The sequence below is a fragment of the Panthera pardus genome, unplaced genomic scaffold, assembly GCF_024362965.1.
Source record: "Panthera pardus isolate Hobbes unplaced genomic scaffold, ASM2436296v1 HiC_scaffold_8, whole genome shotgun sequence".
Lineage (NCBI taxonomy): Eukaryota > Metazoa > Chordata > Mammalia > Carnivora > Felidae > Panthera > Panthera pardus.
Window position 1 is genome coordinate 59,705,775 of NW_026527013.1, and position 22,469 is coordinate 59,728,243.

The following is a 22,469-nucleotide window of genomic DNA, read 5'->3' on the forward strand; positions in this document are numbered from 1 at the left end:
GCTGGGGGGGGGCGGGTGCCATGTTTGGGGGGTTTAGGAAGAAGGCAGAAGCGACCATGGAAGCAGGGCCAGGCTGGGAAGAGATAATCCTGCCCTGGAGGAAGGTCTCTAAGTCCGTCAGAGAAAGTTGTGTGTGTTTCTGCTGTATTTGCCCACTTAGAGGCCTCATAGAAGTGTGTGCTGCTCAGTGTGGCTTTGTGGGAGTGTCTCCTTCCAGGGCATGAGTGGGTGCACAGCATGGCAGCAGGATGGGGAAAACACTGATGGTGGCCCCCACAGAGCTTCTAGGCAGTTGGTGGGGCAGGGAGGTCTGAGTAGGGGCTGGAAAACGTGCATTTCCTTTTGTGTCTTTGGTTGGGGTCTCGGCCGGAGCCAGTTCTCCGAGGAATCTCAGATACTGAGCCATGAGTTGAAGTAGACAGAGTCAGCCCGGGAGGGCTGCTCATATGCATGTGCCTGAGACCGTGTCCCAGAAACCTGGCCCATGCTGAGCACTTCTCAGTGAAGATGCCCACTGGTGAGTCCTCCCTGAGCCTGGCTGCAGTGACGCTTGCTCGCTCCAGCCATGCCACGGCAGGTGGGAGTGGGCAAGTGGGCTCTTGGGTGGGGAGGCAAGACAGACTATGCTGGGGTGCAGACAAGGCGCGGGCCGGTGGAGGGGGGTCCGGGGCTAGCTCAGGGACTCCCAGGTGTTGCTGAGGGCCATGCATATGTGTACGTGTGTGTGCGCACGCACACACATGCATAGGTGCATGTTTGTGTGTGGATTTGGCCTCCAAGAATTCCCACGAGAGGGATTGTGCAAGGCTGGAGCAGTTGGAGGGGCGGGTCTCCTGGGAGAGGCGAGAGGGGGCCTGAGGTCTGAGACGGGCCTTGAAGGACAGGGAGTGTCAGGAGGGTGGCATCTCATGCAAAGGACAGCAGAAAGACCTGGTGGCTGAAGCACAGTGGCCACAGCAGCTTCCAACAGCCCACTCTGACAAGGCCCAGGAAGAGTGGTGATGAAGCTGGGTAAGACAGTGGGACAGGTCAGAGATTGGAGAGCTCGTCAGGGTTTCGAGCTGATTTTTTAAAAATAGTGAGGGGCACCTGGGTGGCTCAGTCGGTTAAGCATCCAACTTCAGCTCAGGTCATGGTATCACGGCTCATGGGTTCGAGCCCCGTGTGGGGCTCTGTGCTGACAACCTGGAGCCTGGAGACTGCTTGGGATTCTGTGTCTCCCTCTCTCTCTGCCCCTCCCTCACTCACCCTCTGTCTCTGTCTCTCTCTCTCTCAAGTATCAATAAACATTTTTTAAAAATAGTGAACCACTGACTATTCTAGAGTGAGAGAGTGACCTGAAGAAAGTACTTTTCTGAGAAGGGCAATCTGGGTCTGCGTGCATGAGGGAGGGAAGAGTTGCAGGCAGGCCTCAGTCCTGGATACTCACTAGGCGAGACTTATTCCGCTCCTGATCTCTGAGCAAGAAGAAATCCACGTCTCCAGACATGTGGAAAGGATTAGCCGCATGGTCAGGAACAATCTCGGGCACTGGGGAGGGAGATATCTCACTGGAGAGACGAGCCAGCTCTTCCAAACAGGTGGTCTGTGCCTCTGGAGTCCTGGTGCCCTCCCAACCCAGCATGAGGAGCTTCCTTGAAAGCGTGAGCAGGTGTCGAATGTTCTCTTGGATCCAGCTGTGCCTGAAATCCAACCCTGGACCTTCTGACTGCAGAAACTCACCTGTCAGGTTTAACCTAGGTGGGCTTGGGCTTCTGTCCCTGGCATCTGAAAGAGGCCTGGTAAACACAGCCCCCAACCCCCCCCCCCCCGTCTCAGACATGTGGCCCTCTGTCCCCTCTCATTTAAAGTCCCAGGAACCCCCATTCTGCAGAGGGGAGAAGCAGGAGTGGGGAAGTGATGGGGCCAAATGGTCGGGGAGGCCCAGTGACTCCAGAGCAGAGGCACCTGCCTGCGGAGGGCAGTGAGTGTTGTAGGGCAATGCCCTGTCCGCAGGATTCTCCACAAGCCCCCCAGGGGGAGGCTGAGTTTGGGGGTGAGTGACAGCAAAACACCTGAGGCCTGGGGAGGCAGGGCAGGACTTTGAGAGATGGGAGCTGCCAAGGACCCTAATTTTGCTGCTCCCCCCCACCCCTTTGGGTAAGGGTTAGGTTCCCACTGCTCAGCTCAGCAGGGATCAGGGAGGACAGAACCCAGAAGCACCAAACTAAGGTCTTAAAAATATGGTTGCTTTCTCCCACATCCTCCATTTGGAGGACACAGCATTCGTTGTAAAACAAACTAAAGCATTCTTGGAAGCTAAAGAGTATAATAACAAAATAATTCCTCCACTTCAAAACAATTGCTGGTAATATTTCTGGGGGTATTTTCTTCTAGTACATGCTAACACCTATTTTTAATAATTTCATATCTTCTTTTAAAAAACACTTGACCAGGGCGCCTGGGTGGCTCAGTCGGTGAAGCGTCCGACTTCGGCTCAGGTCATGATCTCATGGTTCATGAGTTCGAGCCCCGCATCGGGCTCTGTGCTGACAGCTCAGAGCCTGGAGCCTGCTTCGGATTCTGTGTCTCCGTCTCTTTCTGTCCCTGCCCCACTCATGCTCTGTCTCTCAAAAGTAAATAAACACTTGAAAAAATTAATAAAATAAAAACATCTTTAAGAAAATAAATAACTAAAAACACTTTACCTTCAGCAGCTGCCTGTGAAATTACTAATTCTTTGTGGACCTGTAGGCAAATGTAAAAGGCTGCGGTAACGCGTGATTTCATCAGGACCCGTTGCCGGGACATGTGCAGCAGCCCGGGAGCCGCCTCGGACACCCCGCGGCACACACCTGTGTGTCCCCACGGACTGGGTCTTTGCAACTGATTTCGGGAAGGGAGAACAGACGCCAGGGGCTGTGAGCATTTCCAGACTTCGAAGTCTGATGCTGGCCTGCGTTTCCTGTCTTATTTCACACCCTCACCAGCAGAAAAGGGATGCTGTGAAGGGGGGATTTGAAGTTCTAAGAGACTCAAAATACTGCCGCACAGAGTCCTTGTCAACTAGGAAGAGTGGAGAAACTGACAGACTCCATCCTGCTCAGGCCATCGGAGGGAACCAGGGCGGAAGCCAGAGGGGTGGGCCGTTTCTGGCCAGTGCAACCCCAGCATGTCACCCCGGCAGTCTGCCAGGACCCTTCACCCACACCTGTCCTGTGGAGGTGTCAGGAAAGCCCCGAGTCCACAACATCTTTGTACTATTCTTTCAACTTTTCAACCGGTCAAAATAGTTTGAAAACGAGTGAGAAGAATAAAGAAAGATTATCCACTCCTGGGCCCAGCCGGGAGGAGGAAGCAGGTAGTCCATTCTCAGCCGGGCTTCTGGAGAGGGGAGCCCGTGGGAGGGGGGGCGCCCAAGATAGGGAGAGGTCACGTGGGTGGTAGTCACACAGGTGGTGGATGGGAGGAGAAGGGACCGGGTTTGTGCAGGTTTGGTTTGGAGTCGTGCACTCTTGTCCCACACCTAATCACAACTTTCTTTTATATCCTTTGATTCCGACACAGGGGTTCCAGAAGAGACTGCCCAAGGGCCTCTCTGTGTCAGGTGGCCGGGGAGGTGGGGGGAAGTGGCGGGGAGAGGAGGTCGGAGGAGATGGTGCCCTGGGCATGTGGCTCGCCTCCCTCACCAAGCCACCCCCTGCCCCCAGAAAAGACATAAGTTTAGAAATTGGACACAGCTCCGGACAAGAAGGGGGGAGTCTGGCAGACAGGGAGTGTAGTGTTGGAACTGGGGAGGCAGCGGGTCTGGGGTTAAGTGGGGAAGTGCGGCCCACTGGGCTGGGCTGCGGAAGGAGGGTGTGCAGGAAGTGATGGCTCTGGGCGCAGCAACGGGGGTGGACAGAACTGCCACAGCTAACCCCCTCCTCACATCCTCATGCCTGTCTCTCTCACTCCCTGCATCTGCCCAGCAGCCCCGGGCAGAGGCATCTCCCTAAATTCAGAAGAGTGAGGACTGAGCCAGAGTCGGAGTCTTTATGTCCCCAAACTGGCCGGCAGCACGCCTGGGCTGCATGTCCCGTGTCCCCAACGAAAAGATTAATTACAATAGTTAGCAAGCACTGAGCACTTAACCGTGGGCCAGACTTGATTTTCATAGCAATCCTATGAGTTGGGAATTCTTGTTACTCCCATTGAGGAAACTGAGGCACAGAGAGGGAAGCAGCTCACCAGAGGCCACAGAGCTAGAAGTAGCTATGTGGAGATGGGCTTCCAAAAACAGAAATTGCATTTGCAGTCCTGCAAGTAGGGAATGTTTCCGAACGGCTAATGGTTAATGTATTAATGTGAAGATGAGCCCATGATCAAGGATGGCAGTCATTTGGAGCAGATCATTCCAGAAAGGCAAAGTCGGTTTGACATTTAGAAACCAATCAATGTAGTAACCCCAATAACAGAATGGGGGAGAAAATTATATGATCTTTTCAAGAAATGCAGTGAAAGTATTTGATACAGTTTGAAACTGATTTTTAATGAGAGTCTTAGCAACATAGGAATAGAAGGAGACTTCCCTGGTCTGATAAGAGGAAGTGTGGTGAGCTGAGTAATGGCCCCCCAAAGATGTCCATGGCCTACACCCCAGACCTGTGACTAGGCTCCCTTATATGGTAAAGGGGACTTTGCGGATGGGATGAAGTTAAGGACCTTGAGATGCGAGATGGTCCTGGATTTGCAGATGGGTCTGATGCAATCACGAGGGTCCTTCTAACAGGAGGCAGGAAGGCCAGCAGCATGAGGAGGAGGTGTGACAATGGAAGCAGAGGTTGGAGTGATGTCACAGAGACCAGAGGACGCTGTGCTGCTGGAGTTGGAAATGGAGGAAGGAGCCAGGAGCCAAGGACGCAGGCTCCTCTAAGCTGGAAAAGGCAAGGAAGCAGATTCTCCCCTGGAGCCTCTGGAAGGAACGCAGACCCATGGACACTTTGATTCTAGTTTTCTAAGTTTCATTTTGGACTCTGACTTCCAGAATTGTAAGATAATTTAACTGTGTTGCTCTAAGCCACTGAGTTTGTGGTAATTTGCTATAGCATCAACAGGAAATGAGTATGGGAATCTACAAGAAACCTCTAGGCAAAATATTGCGTGCTTCCCCCGCCCCCCATGATCAGGAACAAGGCATGGATGCCTGTCTTTGCACTTCTACTCAGGGTTGTAGTTAAGCAAGAAAAAGAAATAAAACGTATAAGATTGGAAAGGAAGGACAAATAATGTCATCTCAAGGTGATGTGATTGTAGAGGAGAAAATCCAAAGAATCTGCAAACAAAATGGTTACAACTAGATTAGAGATGATTTATAGGTCTGATTGTAAAGTGAAAACAAAACTTGTATAAAATGCAGTATCTTCATGGCCTTGGGGGTCAGCAGAGAGCTTTAAAACAGTTCATCAAACATACCAACGATAAGAAAATGATTGGGAAAGTGAACTCCACTAAAATTAGGAACTTTTGTTCATTAAACATGCACCACTAAGAAGGGAAAAGCAATCTGCCAAGTGAGGGAAGGTATTTGCATATTTAGAACTGGTGAATGACTTGTTTCCAGAATATGTAAAGAGTTCCTAGAAATCATTAAAATGAAAAGACAACCCAGCAGAAAAGTGGGCAGAGTCAGGAACAGGCACTTCACAACAGAGTCATCAGTGAACATATGAAAAGGTAATCACTCTCATGGATCACAGGGAATATGAGATACTAATCCATATCCAAAGGGCCAGGTAATAGCAAAAGTATTGACAACGTGCCAGGTGTTGGAAAGGATGTGGAGCGTCTGGATTGCTCACACCTATTACTGGTGGGACTGTGAATTGGAACAAGTGTTCTGGAAAACTGCTCAGCACTATCTACTAAGGTTAAACATCCTTCCAGCAATTCCACTCCTTCCTCATTTCCAGGAGAAATGAGCGTTTATGTCCTCTAAATGGCATGCACAGCAATGTTCACTGCAATATTGCTCAGAATATCAAAAACCCAGAAACAACCCAAATGTTCATCCATCCCGGAAAGAATGATATACTGTCGGCATATGCACACAACAGAATGCACACAGCAACAACCAAGAAGGGACTCTTGTGACTGGCATTTCACAGGTGTGATGTTGCGTGAAAGAAGCCAGGACCGAAAGAGCATGGAGTGTGACTGCACTTATATGAGGTTCGAGAATGGATAGAATGATTCTGGGGTGACAGCAGAGCCCTGCTGTCTCTGGGGGAAAGGGAACTTCCGGGAAGATGCAAATGTTCTAGATGGTGAATGAGAGGGAAGCTACAAATGTGTATACATTTACTGAAATTTGTCAAACTGTATACCTATGATTTGTGCATGTCACCTAATTATACCTTAGCGAAGGGACCAAACCAATCACACCAAACCCAGATGCCTCACCCTTAATGTGGTGATCAGTTCAGGCACAGGGATCCATGGTTAGAAGAAGCTGTTGGGTGAATGGTCGATGGGAATGTGGCAGAGGGCCAGGCGGTCACCACCAGACCCCACCGAGCGTGGCAATGCCACGAGTGGGGGGCAGCTAGACGCACGGGCTTCTTGTGAGAGGTGGTAGGAAGCATTCTTGTGGACAAAATGGAACATCTTATCAAGTACGTAAGGTTAAAATGTACAATTAAAGGAAAGATGAGGAACAGAGAAACAGTTTCTAGAACAATGACCTGGTAGCAAACAGATACATACAGAACAGGGGTCATTCTACAGGTAATTAACGCCATTTCTCAGTAAGTCAAGACGTAGAAAATGAAAGGACGTGGGGGAGGGGCTCTGCTAGATTGTAAAGAGAGAAGATGATCAGATCTCATTCGAATCAATTACAACGAATCTTCTATAGGAAGACATATCCGAGATAATTGGGTAACTTCACTGTGGTCTTGCAAAGAAAAAGCCCTATTTTTGAAAAATGTACGTTGTGGGATGTAATAATGCAAGGACATGCCTGGATTTGACTTTTTTTTTTTAATGTTTATTTATTTTTGAGAGAATGATAGAGTGTGAGTGGAGGAGGGGCAGAGAGAGAGGGAGGCACAGAATCTGAAGCAAGCTCCAGGCTCTGAGCTGTCAGCACAGAGCCCGACGTGAGGCTTGAACTCATGAACTGGGAGATCATGACCTGAGCCGAAGTCAGACGCCTAACTGAGCCACCCAGGTGCCCTGCCTGGATTTAAATTTAAAGTATGCTTGCCAAGTATGGAAACAACCCAGTTGTCCATGGATAGATGAATGGATAAAGAAGATGTGATACACACACACACACACACACACGCACGTGTGCACACACAGGAATATTAGCCATAAAAATGAATGAAATCTTGTCATTTGTGGCAACGTGGATGGAGCTAGAGAGTATTATGCTAAGCTAAGTATTAAGCTAAGAGTATTATGTTAAGTCTCTCAAGGAAAGACAAATACAATGTGATTTCACTTGTGGAATTTACAACATAAAACAAATGAACAAACGCAGAAAAAGAGACAAACCAAGAAACAGACACTTCACCATAGAGAACCAAACTGATGGTCACCAGAGGGAGGGAGGGGCGTGGGGTGATGGGAGAAACAGGTGTTGGGGAATAAAGCATACAGCTATCATGGTGAGTACTGAGTAATGTTCAATCACTATATTGTCCACCTGAAACTATTCTAATGCTGTAGGTTAACTATATTGGAATTAAAACTTTAAGAATTAAAATTAAAAAATGTTCTGGCAAAGATGAAAAACAAAAAAAGAGAAGGATAGATGAAACAAATGTGGCTAAATCTTCTGTACTGGTGATGGGCACCTGAGTTCACAGGACCTTAGTCTCTATTCCTGGACAGGTTTGGGTTTTCAGAATTAAAAGAGGAAACCAGGCGGGTTGGGGGGCAGGGGAATGAGAGGTGGGAGCTCAGCCTGTGAGAGGTAGGCTCAGGGAGCGTGCTCCCATCTGCCCCCTTCTGTGGAAGGATCAGACTGGCCTGCGAACCTGGGGGGCGGCACAGGAGGCCAGGGGGATGGAACAGCACTGCAGAGGCTCAGAGGAAGCAGTACAAGCAGCCAGCTGCCTACCCTTCTTTCTCTTAACAAGGGGAAGTTGCCTAGTTGAAAAGTTACATGGCTCATCCTCCCTTTCAGATACTGATGGCCACGGGACAAATTTTAGACAATGGAACGTAGGCAGAAATTGCTGTGTGGGTCCTCTGGGAAGGGTATTTTTCCAAGGAGGACTGAGCTGGCTGGGAGGCTGTTTTGCTCCTCCCTTGACCCTTTCCCCATGTCTGAAATCAGATGTGATGGCTGAGGCTGCAGCAGCTATTTTGTGACCACATAACTTTGCAGTTGAAACCCGAAGGCTAAAATTGGCTTGAAGGCAGAAAGACTTGGGACCTGGTCACCGGGACAGTTTCGTAGAACTGCTGTTTGTGGGGCCTCCTGGAGCTCTGGACTGCCTCCCACATTTCCCTTTACTGGAGGAAAAATAAATCCTACTTTGTTTACATTACTATTATTTTGGGTCTCGGTAACCCATTGGAAGCAGAAGACTTTCCTTTTGCCACTGGTGTTGGAGACAGGCCTACGGAGGGAGATGTATGACTCTCACCCATGCAGACTTCAGCTCCCAGCTTGAGGGCTCCCTTTACCTGTGTTCCTGCGTTTTTCCTTTTTTTCTTCAATGACTGAAGTAGAACTATTGTCCGTGGACTCCAGGATGTTCTCTGCGGGGAGACGAAAGCAAAGGCCACAGCAAATGACTCATTGGCTCTTGAAGCCGTGAACACAGCAGGAGGCTGGGAGAGACTCCAGTGCCCTTGCCTGCCTGCTGAGCACCCCCCCACCCCACGTCACCCAGCTTCCCTGAGCCTCAGTTTCCACATCTGAGAGGATTGTATGGACTTTGCTGGCAAGCTGTGATAACTGCGCACAAAAATGGCCCGTGTGCACACGTGCCTGACACACACGTTTTGCGCTTTTCTCTTCGGCATCCTTCCATTTGCCCCGTGAGAGGCGCGCAGGGCCCGTTTATGCGGAGGTCACAGACCCAGGCCCTCTGCTTCAGGGTCCTGCCTGCGCCTTTGCCGTGAGCCTCCCAGGGCTTCCCTCGGGACTGCAGCGGAAGATTGGGGGAAACCCATGTCCTTGATGCCTTCCCTTCAACTGACACCCACAGGGATGGAGGCATTTGGCCTGGTGGGTCCTCCTACCCCAACTCAGAAATCATCTGTAGCTTGGAGATTCCAGTCTATGCCAGCTTGGGAGGGCAGCCAGCTGCTGGCAGATAGGGAGGGGGCTGCCAGGGAGCCTGGGGATGTGCTCAGGTGGGCAGCCGGTCATTTTGGACCAGCTTGGGGGAGGAGACTTGGGATGATGCCGGGAAGGCAGGGCTTGTGAGGTGAGGGACGTATACCAAGGGCAGACCCCGAGCAGCTGGGTGATGGGCTGTGGAAAGAGTAAGGAGGAGAGCTGTCCTGTGGCCCTGGCAGGCGGGTCAAGGGCATGGGGCTGACAACTCAGATGCCTGCAGGTCAAACTGCATATATAACGGTGAGCAGAGGGGAGGCAATAGGGAGCAGTGAGGTGTGTGGAGAATTCAGGAGCACAGACTGCTGGGTGCATATTCTCCATCTGGCTGACTGTATGGTTCAATTGCCAGGTAGCAACATTTAATTAACTAGATCACAAAAGTCAGCAGATACTGCTATTATTTAAATAGATGAAAATCCAGGCCAAACAAACCAAAACTCTAATGAAATTCAACTTTTGTCTTAATTAAAAGAGCAATGCACAGGCATGGCAAAAAGGGTTAACGATGTGGTTTGCTGTGTTACGATGACCACTGAAATGACATGTTGATACGACGAAAAATCCTCACCCGGAGCCCTCCCTACCAAATGGATCTTTGTTTCTCTAACGAGAGGTATTTTTGCATACACGTGCTTAGATGTCCCCTTACTTTTTCACTGCAAAATCGTCTGCTTTCATGCTACACCATGGATGAACCTTGAGGACACTGTGCTGAGTGACAGAAGCCAGTCACACAAGGACAAACACTGTATGAGCCAACTTACATGAGGTCCCCAGAGAGTCAGACTCCTACGGACAGAAACCAGGACGGTGGTTGTCAGCCACTGGGGGAGGGGGTGGGATGGGGAGTTAGTGTTCAATGGAGACAGAATTTCAGTTTTACAAGATGAAAAAGTTCTGGGTTTGGATGGTGGTAACGGTTACCCACCAGTGCTAAGGTACTTACAATGCCACTGGTCTGTATACTTAAAAATGCTCAAAGGAGTAAATTTTGTTATGGATCATTTCCCATCATTTTTAAAATGTTAGAAAAAAAAGAATAGAGGAACGGTTCAGTTGGTCGAGTGTCTGACTCTTGATTTTGGCTCAGGTCATGATCCCAGGGTCATGAGATCGAGCCCTGCATCGGGCTCTGTGCTGAGTGTAGAGCCTACTTGGGATTCTCTCTCTCTCTCTCTCTCTCTCTCTCTCTCTCTCTCTCTCTCTCTGCCCTTCTTCCCTTCTTGCATTCTCTCTCTATCTCTCTCTCAGAAACAGTATATCTGCTCATGCACAAATCTCCTTGCTCCATAGTCAGGTCCCCTTAGTCAGGTGCCCCTTAGTCAGGACCCTGAGGCTATTTCTAATCTCATGCAATTTCCAAACTTGCACAGTCCTTGCTCTCTATCACCAGCTTGAGCTGGACTGTTTCCCACACACCTGGAATTTGTCAGTCTGAGAGGCAATAAACTCATCTCGATTTTAATGTGCACTTTGCACTTCTTGATCTCAGAAAAGATCGTGTATCTTTTCAGATGCTGATTATCATGGCTTCTCTCTGTTAGTATCCTTTGCTCATTTCTAAATTGGGATGTGGTGGTTTTTAAATGATCTTGAGCACTTCTACCTATTAGAGGACACTAGCTCCTTTGTTCGTCGGAGCTGCTGACAGTATGTTTGTTCCCGCTGATACGACTCTAACCTTTGGACTGTCTCTCATGCATTTGCCTTACAGGACATTTTAATGTTTACTCAGTGCAATGCTTTGGCATTCTGTATCTTGCTTAGAGAGGCACTCTGCATCTGAAGGTTAAGTACATGTAAAAAATCTCTGTTTTCTTCTAGTGCTTTAACAGGATGCTTTTTTTTTTTTTTTTAATTAAAAAGCTTTAAAAATAGAAGCCTACTTTTAGAAAAATTCTCCGGGAGAGGTGAGCTGGCTGCAACATGTCCTCATAAAAAGTGATAACATGCCCCCTCCCCGCCCCCAGCAGGGGGAGACAGGGTGTGGGCGCCTCCTGCCTCCAGTAGCACCTGTGCGGTGGGCGGGGGGGGGGGGGGGGGGGGGAGATGCTGGCTCCCTGGGGAAGCCACCTGTTGACCTGCTCCTTCTCCAGCAGCCAGCTGTCTCTCTGCCTCTGCTCTCCTGAGACACCTTTTCTGCACTCCGGCTACAAGAGGGATGGGCCAGCACTGTGGGACCCAGCCTCGTCCCTCCTTCACTCTGGGACTTAGTATCTCCCCTGCACACTGCCAAGCCTGTCCTCCGCACTACCAGGACCTTCTGCTCCCCACAGAAGACGGCTGGGGGCTTAGATGAGGGTGGGAGTCAGTGGCAGGACGGGGCGGGAGTAGGCATGGATGCAGTGCTTTCCAGAAGAGCCCGGTGTGTGTGGGGGGGTGCTTGGTGCCTAACTGGGTGTGGGCATGGGAGAGAAGGGAGCCCCGGGGATAACTCCATCCCTTAGGCAAGAACGACCTTGCATCAAGCACTGTTTGCTGAGGTGGCAGAGAGGGAAGGAGGGATCTGGGGTGGTAGGGGTGGGGATTAGGAGGCCCAGAGCTCAGGCAGGGTGCTGGGTTCAGGTCCCCGTGGCAACCGCCAAACAGGGGCTCTGAAGAGGCCACTGTTGATGGAGGCCTGGGGACTATGGGAAGAGAGGACGGAAATGTGGGTGTCCCTGGTGAACAGATGGAAACTGAGGCTGTGGTCGTGGCTGAGAGAGAGGACGGCCCAGGACACAGCCCCAGGAACCCTGATGGTGGAGGAGCTTGGCAGGGAGGCCGACGGAGCAGATAGACAGGCCAGAGAGGACCAGAGCCCAGGGAGGAGGGCCGGAGAAGGAGCGAGTGGAGGGGAGGTGCCCTTGGAGAGGCCTCAGCCACGCCCCCAGAGCGAGAAGGGCAGGGTGGAGTGACGGGGCAGAAGCCAGGATCCCACAGGGTTAGGGAGGGGACGCCAGTAGACACGGTAGGTTTGGCCAGTGCTCAAGGGGTGGCTGTGAATGCGGGGGAGGTGCACAGTCAGAAAGGGGCCACACAGCTGGGGAAGGGCCACCACCAGATTCCCCGCAGGACACAGAAGGTCCACTCAAGGGAGGTATTTGAGAGGCAGGGAAAACCGAGAGGAGTAATTCGGTGCTTTTAACAGCAGGGGCCTTGCCCACCCCTGGGTGTGAGAGGGCAAAGGAGAGACACATTCCAGAGCCCAAAGAGGTGGCTGCATGGAGTCTTGACCATACCTGGCAGCCTGGCAGACCGTTTAAGACACAATTTGCAAAAATGATCATGCGCTTGTATCCTCTGTGGTGGCCACCACCTACCATGGCCCCCAGCGTCCCTGGGCTCCTGGCACTCACGCCCTGCCATGACCCCTCCAGCCGTGGAAGCGACAGTGTGTGACTTTTGGAGCGAGGTCAGAGAAGACATTGTGGTCCTGCCTTGCTCTCTCTGGGATCACCTGCTCTGGAAGTGTCAGCCCCAGCCAACGGCCACGTGACTGAGCCTGCTGGGAGCCCATGCTGCGGCCCCAGCCTCGCCTTCAGCTGACCGCAAAGGAGATGCCCTGAGCCAGAACCCCAAGCCAAGCCCCTCGTGAGTTCCTGACCCACGGAAACTGAGCTAACGCATGCTTACTATTGTTTTAAGCCACCAAGTTTTGGGGGGAATTTGTTACACAGCAGTAGAGAACCAGCACACTCTTCAGTGGCTTATAGGACTGGGACCCGTATCCACACAGTCTGGGACACTGTGTCATGTCACCCAGGCATCTCTGTGGCTTCTTATCTTGCTCCAGCCACTCAAGGAGTCTAATGGCCCTCACCTCTCTGGTAAGTGCCACTCCTGCCATTCTGTAGGGGTCACCTTCCTTCATAAGATGGGGAACTCCTTGAGGATGGGTGCATTAACTGTGGCTTGTCCTTTCTATATCTGACGCTCTAATATTTGGATCTTACTGACCCTGCAGGGACTGTCCCTGCCTCTCCACCCTGGGGTTGGCCAATCCCTAGAGAGAGTTAAGGAGTTGTCCAAGAGTACAAACTAACTAATCCGGAGCTCACACACCCACCTCCCACCTCTGCTATCAGGTTCTCATACCGAGGGCCACTGGCCCCTGCTCCAATCACCTAGGGCCAGGTACCAGACATCTCAAGACAGCACTATGCCCCGAGTCCAGAAATTACTCAATCCAGTCAACCCTAAGCCCATATACCCTGCCTCACCCGTTCCTTCCCATGGAAATCACAACAGAGGCTCCTGCCCACAGTTGCCCTGCTCCCTCTGCTTTTGACCCAGCCTGGTCCTTCCCTGTGTGGCCCTGCTTCCTGTTTCTAGGGATCTGTGAGGATAATAAACTACCTCTCCCATGGCAGCCACCCCCTCATCTGTTGGCCTCGTCAGACCTGAGTAGTAATGCAACCTACATTGTATTTTTTTAAATTTTTTTATTTGTGTGTCAATTTTAATATCTATATATGGATTTACATTCTCATAGTTCTTTTTCATTACATTGATATATCTACATGGCATATTTATGATTGCTTTTGTTCTCTTTTTAAAAAATTTTTTTTAATGTTTATTTTTGAGAGAGTGAGACAGAATGTGAGTAGAGGAGGGGCAGAGAGAGAGAGGGAGACACAGAATCCGAAGCAGGCTCCAGGCTCTGAGCTGATGTGGGGCTCGAACCCACGAACCTCGAGATCATGACCAGAGCCCAAGTTGGACACTTAACTGACTGAGCCACCCAGGAGCCCCTCTTTTTTTTTTCTTTTTAGTTAGCATACAGTGTTATATTAGTTTCGGGTGTACAATACAGTGATTCAACAATTCTATACATCACCCTGTGCTCATGATGACAAGTGCTCTCCAGAATCCCTATCACCTATTTCACCCATCCCCCACTCCCCTCCCAGCCTCTTCATCCAGTTCTGCCCTGGAAACTGCAAGTGTCCATCTAGACTCTAGAGTTCCAAATTGGGATTCTGATAGCTCCTGCCAGCTCAGAAGTTGTTTTGGTGGAGAGACGGATTCCTGGATCTTCCTACTCTTAACATTTCCCATGACGTCACCCCAAGCATAGAGATTTTACTCTTTTAGATGCCCTTGTGAATGGAGTTGCTTTCTTAATTTCCACTTTGGATGGCTTGGTGCTGGCGTGTAGGAACACAAATAGTTTTGGTGTTTTGATCTTGTACCCTGCAACCTGGCTGAATTCATTTACTTGCATAAGCAGCTTTCTGGTGTGTTCCTTGGGATTATCTTTATATATAGGAGTAGTTTCCCGTCTTCCTTTACAGAGGGGGCGCCTGGCTGGCTCGGGCAGTGGAGCATGTGACTCTTGATCTGGGGGTTGTAAGTTGGAGCCCCACACTGGGTGGGGAGTTTATTTAAAAACAAAATCTTTTTTTTAATGCTTATTTATTTTTGAGAGAGAGAGAGAGAGCACAAGTGGGCGAGAGGCAAAGAGGAAGACACAGAATCCAAAGCAGGCTCCAGGCTCCAAGCTGTCAGCACACAGCCCGACGCGGGGCTCAAACTCACGAACCCCGAGGTCATGACCTGAGCTGAAGTTGGACACTTAACTGACTGAGCCACCCAGATGCCCCAAAAAACAAAATCTTCAGAAAAGAAACATAAATGCTCTGGCTTGAGCTTTTAGCACAGTGTCGAATAGCTAGCAGACATCCCTGCCGAACTCTGACCTTCAGGGGAAAGCTTTCAGGCCAACAGGATTGTACCAAGGACCTGTTACTTGCCAAGCAAATACGGCAGGCAAGACGGGCAAACACCCCTGCCTGGGTGGAGCTTACGACGTGCTGGGGAGAGACAGACAAGTTGGGAACGCTGACGCACGTTGGCAGGTGGAAAGTGGCACCAAGAAAAATAAAACAGAAGGTGACATTTGAATGAACTCCTAAAGGAGGCGGAGGAGGGAGCCACAGGGAGATCTAGGGGAAGAGCATTCTGCTCTGGCCTAGGAACACAGGCAGCGGAGTGGCAGGAATGGAGCAGCTCTGAGAGGGAAGCTGTTTATTGCTTTTCTCTCCAACTTTCTGCAGGGGTCCTGCAGACCCCTCCCCACAAGCCTGACTGGGAAGCCTTGGGTCTAGTCTGGGCTTTCCCTGGCTCCTCTGCCTGGACAAGGTCTCTGTCAAGTGTCCACCTCCGCACCAGGGGTGACGCCTTGCCCAGGATCTCCAGGGAGGCTGTGGGTGAACCAGCCCCTCTTCCTGTGTCACAGACAATGGCATCCCTACTCATTGAAGTCATAAGGCCCAGAAATGGTGCAATCTCCCTGCTTAAACCCCTCCTAGCACCTCAACAGAACTGAATAATCCTCCCCAGCCTGCAAGGCCCTACCCAAGTTGTGCCAGACTGGCTTTCTGTCTCTTCCTCTCACACTGCAAGCTCATACTGGCCTCAGGACCTTTGCTGGACCTTCTCCACTGCCTTGAATGTCCTCTCTTATTTCATCCTTCAGGATCGTTACTAATAGGTATCGAATGTCACCTCCTCTGAGACGCCTTCCCGGACTACTGCTCCCATTTAAATTATGCCCTATGCCCCTGCCCAAAGCCTCTGGTAGGTCTCCCTTCTACTGCTTCTTGGCTGGTAAATACAGACTGTTTGCTTTCCAATGTTTGCCTCCCTTGTTGCAATATGAGTCCCCACCAAGGGGAGGGTTTTATTCACTCCTGAATCCCTAGTGCTTAGAACAGATGCCTGCATCCAGCTGGCACTTAAGAAAGGTTTGTGAATGAAGAGCAAACCCAGAGCTCACTTCTCTGATGTCAAATTCTGGCCGTCTTGGCCCAGACCCCTTAACCACCGCTCCACCTGTATTCTCTGAGCATCTTCTTCAGACTCAGGCTTCACACTGGGAGACCAGCCGAGGCCCTGAAGGTGGGGTACTGGTTGTAATAATGGTGACGGTGGAGAGACTAATAGCAATGTCAAGGAGGCTACTGTTTATAGGGCACTTACGGTGCACAGGGCGTCATGCTGAGCCCTTGACCTGTGTTTCCATTTGCATCTCACAATAGCCTTAGGGACTGGGGATTGCTCCCATTCCACAGATGCGGTAGCTGAGGCTCGCAGAGGTGCGGTGCTCCACCGGGTGTGTCTGACCCCAGTGCCTCCGCCCTCGGCTCTCTGGGTAGGGTCCAGACAGCCTACTTGTACCTGGCCCAGGCTCCCCTCCCCCTCCAGGGAACTCAGTCTTTCTGGCCCTTACCTTAGTCCCCAGCTCCTGCAGCTGAACCCAGGATGTCAGGCTCAACAATCCGCCCCCATGGAGCGATTTCACGTACCCCCCTGTGTGCCCCTGCTTGGCCTGGCCTGGTAATGCCCTGGGTCTGTACACTTGAGGTACCTGCTTGGCCTGGTTTCCTCCCAAAGGCACAGACCCTCAACCCAGACCAGGGAAGCCTCCTGTTTACATGTCACCTGCAAGGGAAGTGATATACATAGTGTTGAGGGTTACAGGGTACCCCCCACCCCCGCCATGTAACCACCCTCCTGGTTCTTCTGGATGAATCAACATAGTTTATAAAGTCTTCAATGGTCTTGTGCTAGTGCAGTCATGTTGCTGCATTGGTGTGTATGTGTGTGTATGTGTGTGCGTTTAGAATCGATTTGTTGTCTGCAAGCATTTCAAAGCTATCTTTTTTTTTTTTTTTTTGGTAACCCCATTTCAGCCTTTCTTCATTTTTTAATTCACTCTGGAACAGAGCGAGTAAGCACAGAATGGCAATAGTGGGGGCAAATGTTGATAGCTGTACATGTTTTTTAATATTTTTTTAATGTTTGTTTATTTTTGAGAGACAGAGATAGAGCACGAGTGGGGGAGGGGCAGAGAGACGGAGACACAGAATCTGAAGCAGGCTCCAGGCTCTGAGCTGGCAGCACAGAGCCTGACATGGGGCTCGAACTCATGGATCGTGACATCATGACCTGAACCAAGATGGACACTTAACCGACTGAGCCACCTGGGGGGCCCGGATAGCTGTACATGTTTTAAAACAAACTAAATGCCAATTAGCATGGACTGATTAAATAAACTATGGTACATCCACACTATGGGATTACTGTTCTGCTCACAACACTAGAAGTCTAAGGGTACTCATATATTGATAAGAAAGCGTCTCCATGGTATCTGGGTTAATGGAAAAAACCAAGGTGCAGGAAGCCTGTGTCTTGTGTGGCCATCTGTGTGAGAGAGGGACAAACTGTGTGAATTGTATCTATATGCCAGTGTGCACAGAGCTTATGAATGGAGCTCTGTGGAAGGAGGTGAGAGATTGGAGCCAAGGGCTACCTCTGAGGCGGCGATACTGCGTATCTGGGGACAGGTGGGACCTTTCACAAGAGGGGGCTTTGAACACTTTGGAATTTTGAACCATGGCAATAGTTTACCTACTCAAAAACAAATTACAAGCTGAAGGCATTTAAGAGCACACAGATGACAGTATTTCCTACTCTGCAACCCGCCCCCCCCCGCCAGCCCTGGCGGCCTCCCTCCAGGCCACCCAGGGGGGGCACCTGGCAGCAGGTGTGTGACTTCAGAGGAGGCAGGATGTCCTCCCACAAGGGCCTGGGGCCAGCCTCTGGGCTCATCCCAGTGACCATAGCTGCAGAAAGGCTGAGAGAGCCCCACCTCCACTATGGTACCTTCTACAAAACCTATTATGGGGTGAATTGTGTCCCCCACCCCTCCAAGTTAATGTTTCTGAGTACTTGAAATCCTAACTTCCAGCACCTCATGACATGACCCTGGTAAGAAATAGGGTCATTGTAGACGTAGATGAGGTCATGGGTAGTAGTGTGGGCATCTATGCTGTATGACTCCCGACCTTAATCAAAAGGCGAAATTTGCAACAGACACGCACACAGGCAGAATGCCATGTGACGATGAAGGCAGAATGACGCATCCATAATCCGAGGAACGCCAGACATTGCCAGCCAACGAAGCCAGGAGACAGCCTGGAGCAGACTCTTCCTCGTGGCCCTCAGAAGGCACCAATCCTGCCGGGGACACCTATGTCTTGGACTTCAGCTCCCCAGAGCCGTGAGACAATAAATGTCTGTGGTTTAAGCCGCCAGTCTGTTGTGGCACTTTGTTACAGCGCCCTAGGAATGGAACATGGAGTTTCTAGGGAACCTGGCACACCTGGGATTTCTGCCTCATGGCCTGATTTGGAAACACCTTCACCTCAACTGACCCTGGACCTCACTATCCCAAGCTCCCTAGGCTGTCACTGATTCTGAGCCTAGGCCAGCCCCATACTTACTGTTGTAAATCATGTCCTTGGAGACCATAGTGGATGTTATCCTGGACATCTGGGCAGAGGAACAAAGGCTTGTTGCAAAACTTGGCCTTGGCTAAAGGCGATTCCAACCTGAGGAGTGACACAGTGCTTGAGCCAGATGACCCCAGGCCCTCACCCCCGTATCCCTGGGTGGCTGGGAACAGCTGGCATCTACTGAGGGCTCACAGTGTGGCCAACACCTATATCTCCCAGCCTCCCCCCTCCTTCATCCTCTCTCCCCTCCTTGACTTGGTTCCAGTTGCCCTGCCTTATCTTTCTGTTTCTAGAGCATGCACCGCCACACAAGACACAGACTTCCTGCACAGCCTTGCTCTGTCTCAGGGTCTTTGCATGTACCACTTCCTTGGCCAAAAAACGTTCACCCACACCCAGCTGTGGGTGGGAGGGTGCTCCCCCTGCACCATTTCAGAGATGTCTTCCTTCACCACACCATCCACATGCTTTCTTTCTCCCCAACCCCATATGACCTCACCTTACTTTCTTCGCTGCAGTTACCGCTGTCTGAGTTATCACTTAAAAAAAATCCGTGCATTGCCTTTTTCCCCCCTGAAAGCAACCTCCAAGAGGACAGGGGTCTTTTCTCACGTGGAGCCAATGTGCTCATCAAAGCGCCTAGCGTGGCGTCTTTGGAGCGTCTTAACGATTCGCTGAATGAAATTTTCCTTTTGCAAAGGAAGAAGCAAAGTGGAGATTCAGCGAGGCGTCCAAAGTCACACAGCAAAGAAAGGCCACAGCGGGGATTCCAGCTCAAGATTCCTGGACTCCAAAGTCCGAGCCATTCCAGCAACACTCTGCTACTGCCCAGGCCTGGAGAGGGACGAGTTAGCAGCGCCCCGCCTCCCAACACCCCAACTCAGTTGGGATGAGCAGTGGGCCATACAGCGGGGGTGCACAAGGCATGGAAGGACACAGGGGTGGCTAGACAGCTAGGTATATGATAAAGCAAAGTAACGAGTAAGGACACACGGGCAGCCTTGCAAAGGGGGCTTGCAAGGGGCGCCAGAGGAGCCCTCCCCGGGCCCCACGCGCATCCCCGGCCCCGCGCACCCCCCCATGCGACCCCGCGCGCACCCACCGGCGCCCGTGCGCAGCGGCTAGCTCCGAAACCTCCGCGCGGCAGTTCACGGCTCGGGGCATCCGGGCCTTCTATTTACGTCGCCATGGCAACCATTCTTCTTGCAGGCCAGGGCGGTGACGTCACAAAGCCTAGACGCCCCGGCTGCGTGGGGGTGGGGCCTGCAGGCTGCAGGGTCCCGGCGCAGAAAGTCGTGGAGTCCTGCTGTCCGAGCTGTCGGGTCGCCGCCCGAACGGTGTCCGGGATGGGGCCTGGGGAACAGGAGTTTCCTCCCTCCGTCATTCCTCCTTCCTCACTCCTGCTCTTTTCCTGTCGTTCCCCGATTCATTTCTTCAGTGTGCACCTCGGGATACCTGTGGTGCAAAAACAGACCTGTCCTTTCTGTCGAGTGGACCTCACTCTCTAGAGGGGCTGTTCTCAAAGTGTGGCCCCGGGGCCAGCAGCATCAGAGATGCCGGGAACTCTTTGGAGAAGTCAATGTTCTGCCTGTTTCTCAAGCAGAAAGTCTAGGGGCAGAGCCGTGCAACCAGGGCGGTAACAGGCTGGTTACATTGCTGGCTAAGGCTTGAGAATCCCTACTCCAGAGGGCGAATGAGACATGTACGAAAGACACAGAATGACGAGCAAGGACTATCAAAAGACAGGGAAGAAATGAGATGTTAAAGAGCAGGGATCCAGTTCAGATAGTCCAGATTCACCAGCGGATGTGGGCTAGGGTGGGCCCTCTGCCTCCCCAGCTGACATCCCTTGTTCCTTCAAAACAGGAGAACCCCTCCAGTCCTCACCACATAGTCCCATGCATCTAGGGAATTTGCAGATTGACAAAGGCTGCTTGGAGCTGGAGCACAGTCAGGGCTCTGTCTTTCTAGCTCACTGTCTTTCTAGCAGTATTCTGTGCTCTGGAGCAGACTGCCAGCCAGTAGATGCCAGGGAGAATCCCAGCAGCTCCTGGCTCTGCCCAAGGCAGGTGTAGCGGGTAGGGAGACGAGTTCCAAGGAACATGGAGGGGCTCCCTGAGGTGGAAGGAGCGGGGATCCCTCAATTCCCACTGGAGGACAGTGTCCCAACTGGCAGTATCTACCATAGGCTTTGTACAAGGGACAAAGGAAATATTATGTTAAGCCATATACGTGATTTGTGTGCGTGTGTGTGTGAGTGTGCTCACATATGTGTGGGAGTATTTATTACAGCAGCTAGCATTCAATACCTTGAATAGACAAGTGGTGTTTACCCCCAGGATAGAGGCTCCTTACACTGTCAGGTAAAACCCCAAATGGTTTAGCCCCTGCCTGTCTGTGCAGCAGCAGAATAAAGAGCTGTGCACTGGAGTCAGGTATCAGCAGGAAAGCAAACACTTTCAAAATGGTTTATCTCACACACTTATTGGTCTGAGACTTTTAGGAATCTGGAAAATGACTGACCCGAAGAGGCAAAAGCTACTGAGCATACTACCAATTCATTGTTATTAACAGGTGAGTTTACGAACTATTGTGAATTACCTGTGCACTTTTACAGAATGCTTCTGTGTGCCTGCTGCTGTTCTCTGTGCCCATCTAGCACAGTCTGCCTGTGAAGTAAGTCCTGTTAGTACCTCCAGGGTTAGTGAGGAGACTGAATCACGGTGAGATTAAGAAACATGCCCAGCAAAGCCAGGGTGTGCCCAAGACAGGATTTACAGGCAGTGGAGTTTTATTTTTGCTCTTAATCAGACACGTATGGACTCTGACCTGGAATTGTTTTATAATTGTATACAATTATCCAAAGCAATGATGCATACACTTTGAAAAAGCCCAAGAAATCCAAGGGCATACTTCATAATAAAGACACATTCTCTAGTCAATGTGTACGTTCTTGTCTTTGGCTGTCGGTTATTTAGAAAATGTGGCCTTTTTAAACTCTTAATTTGAGCCTACAAGATCTAACTATGAACACAATTTGTCAATTAAAAGCTAATTTAAAATATGAGATGGGTTGCTGGATACACACATAGATGGATACGTGGTGATGAAGAGTCGGAGAGATTCGTGTTAATTGTAGAATCCAGGTGGTGGTATGTGAGTGTTTATTACAAAATTCTTGCAATATTTCTGAATGTTGAAGTTTGAACAATTACATTACGAAAATTCATAATAAACATCTGGGGCCTCAGATAACGCTTGTGTGCCGGGATTATAGCACGATCTGAGGGGTGTGGCTGACTGAGAAGGTCCATGTGCTATTGTCTGCAGAAGGGGCATCCCAGCTAGGGTGCTGTGATCTCTGCGAGGAAGCTGAGGGTGAGAGACACGAAGGCATTTGTCCGTAGGTGGTGGAAGTGGGACTCAAACCCAGGCAGCCTGGCTCTGTAGTCCAGGCTATCAAAGGCCACCCCATGCCTCCTCCCACTGGCCTTGGGAGATGCAGTGCTCTCTCGGCCGGCTGGGGAGGGCCAAGGCGTGGGGCCCGGGGCTGGAGATGGACTCTCCTGCTTGGTCAGCCAGGCAGCATCCCGTTGCAGCCCCACCTGCACTTGTCTGCCTGGGCTGCTTGGACCCTGGGTGCCCCTAATGCAAGCCAACCTTAGAACCTCTCTCCCACTGCAGTAGACGGGTCTGGACGATATGCAACACACGTGCCGATAGCTCTTGGATGTCTGGAGGCTTCCTGTGGAGCAGAAGGGAGCAAACCTGCAGCAAGAGGAGACGCAGGAGGATTTCGGTGACTCTTCCCCGTCAGGACTGGAAGGGCACCCCAGCGGGCAGATGTTTCAACTCGCCTGTGTGCCCTG

The 22,469-nt window shown here is 50.9% G+C and overlaps 1 protein-coding gene across 3 annotated transcripts in view; it reads right to left on the minus strand.

The window, feature by feature from the left end:
• The window catches only part of CFAP100 (cilia and flagella associated protein 100), a 51,841-nt gene extending 32,038 nt beyond the window's left edge, over positions 1 to 19,803 (minus strand). For all 3 annotated transcript variants that reach the window (XM_019431005.2, XM_019431002.2, XM_019431006.2), the window contains exons 1-4: positions 19,703 to 19,803; positions 18,589 to 18,696; positions 8,659 to 8,733; positions 1,430 to 1,530 (exon numbers count right to left, since the gene is read on the minus strand). In XM_019431005.2, the coding sequence (XP_019286550.1) occupies positions 1,430 to 1,530; positions 8,659 to 8,733; positions 18,589 to 18,637 (225 nt within the window). In that variant the 5' untranslated portion in view covers positions 18,638 to 18,696; positions 19,703 to 19,803. The remainder of the gene's footprint in view (positions 1 to 1,429; positions 1,531 to 8,658; positions 8,734 to 18,588; positions 18,697 to 19,702) is intronic.
• Positions 19,804 to 22,469: the final 2,666 nt, after the last annotated feature.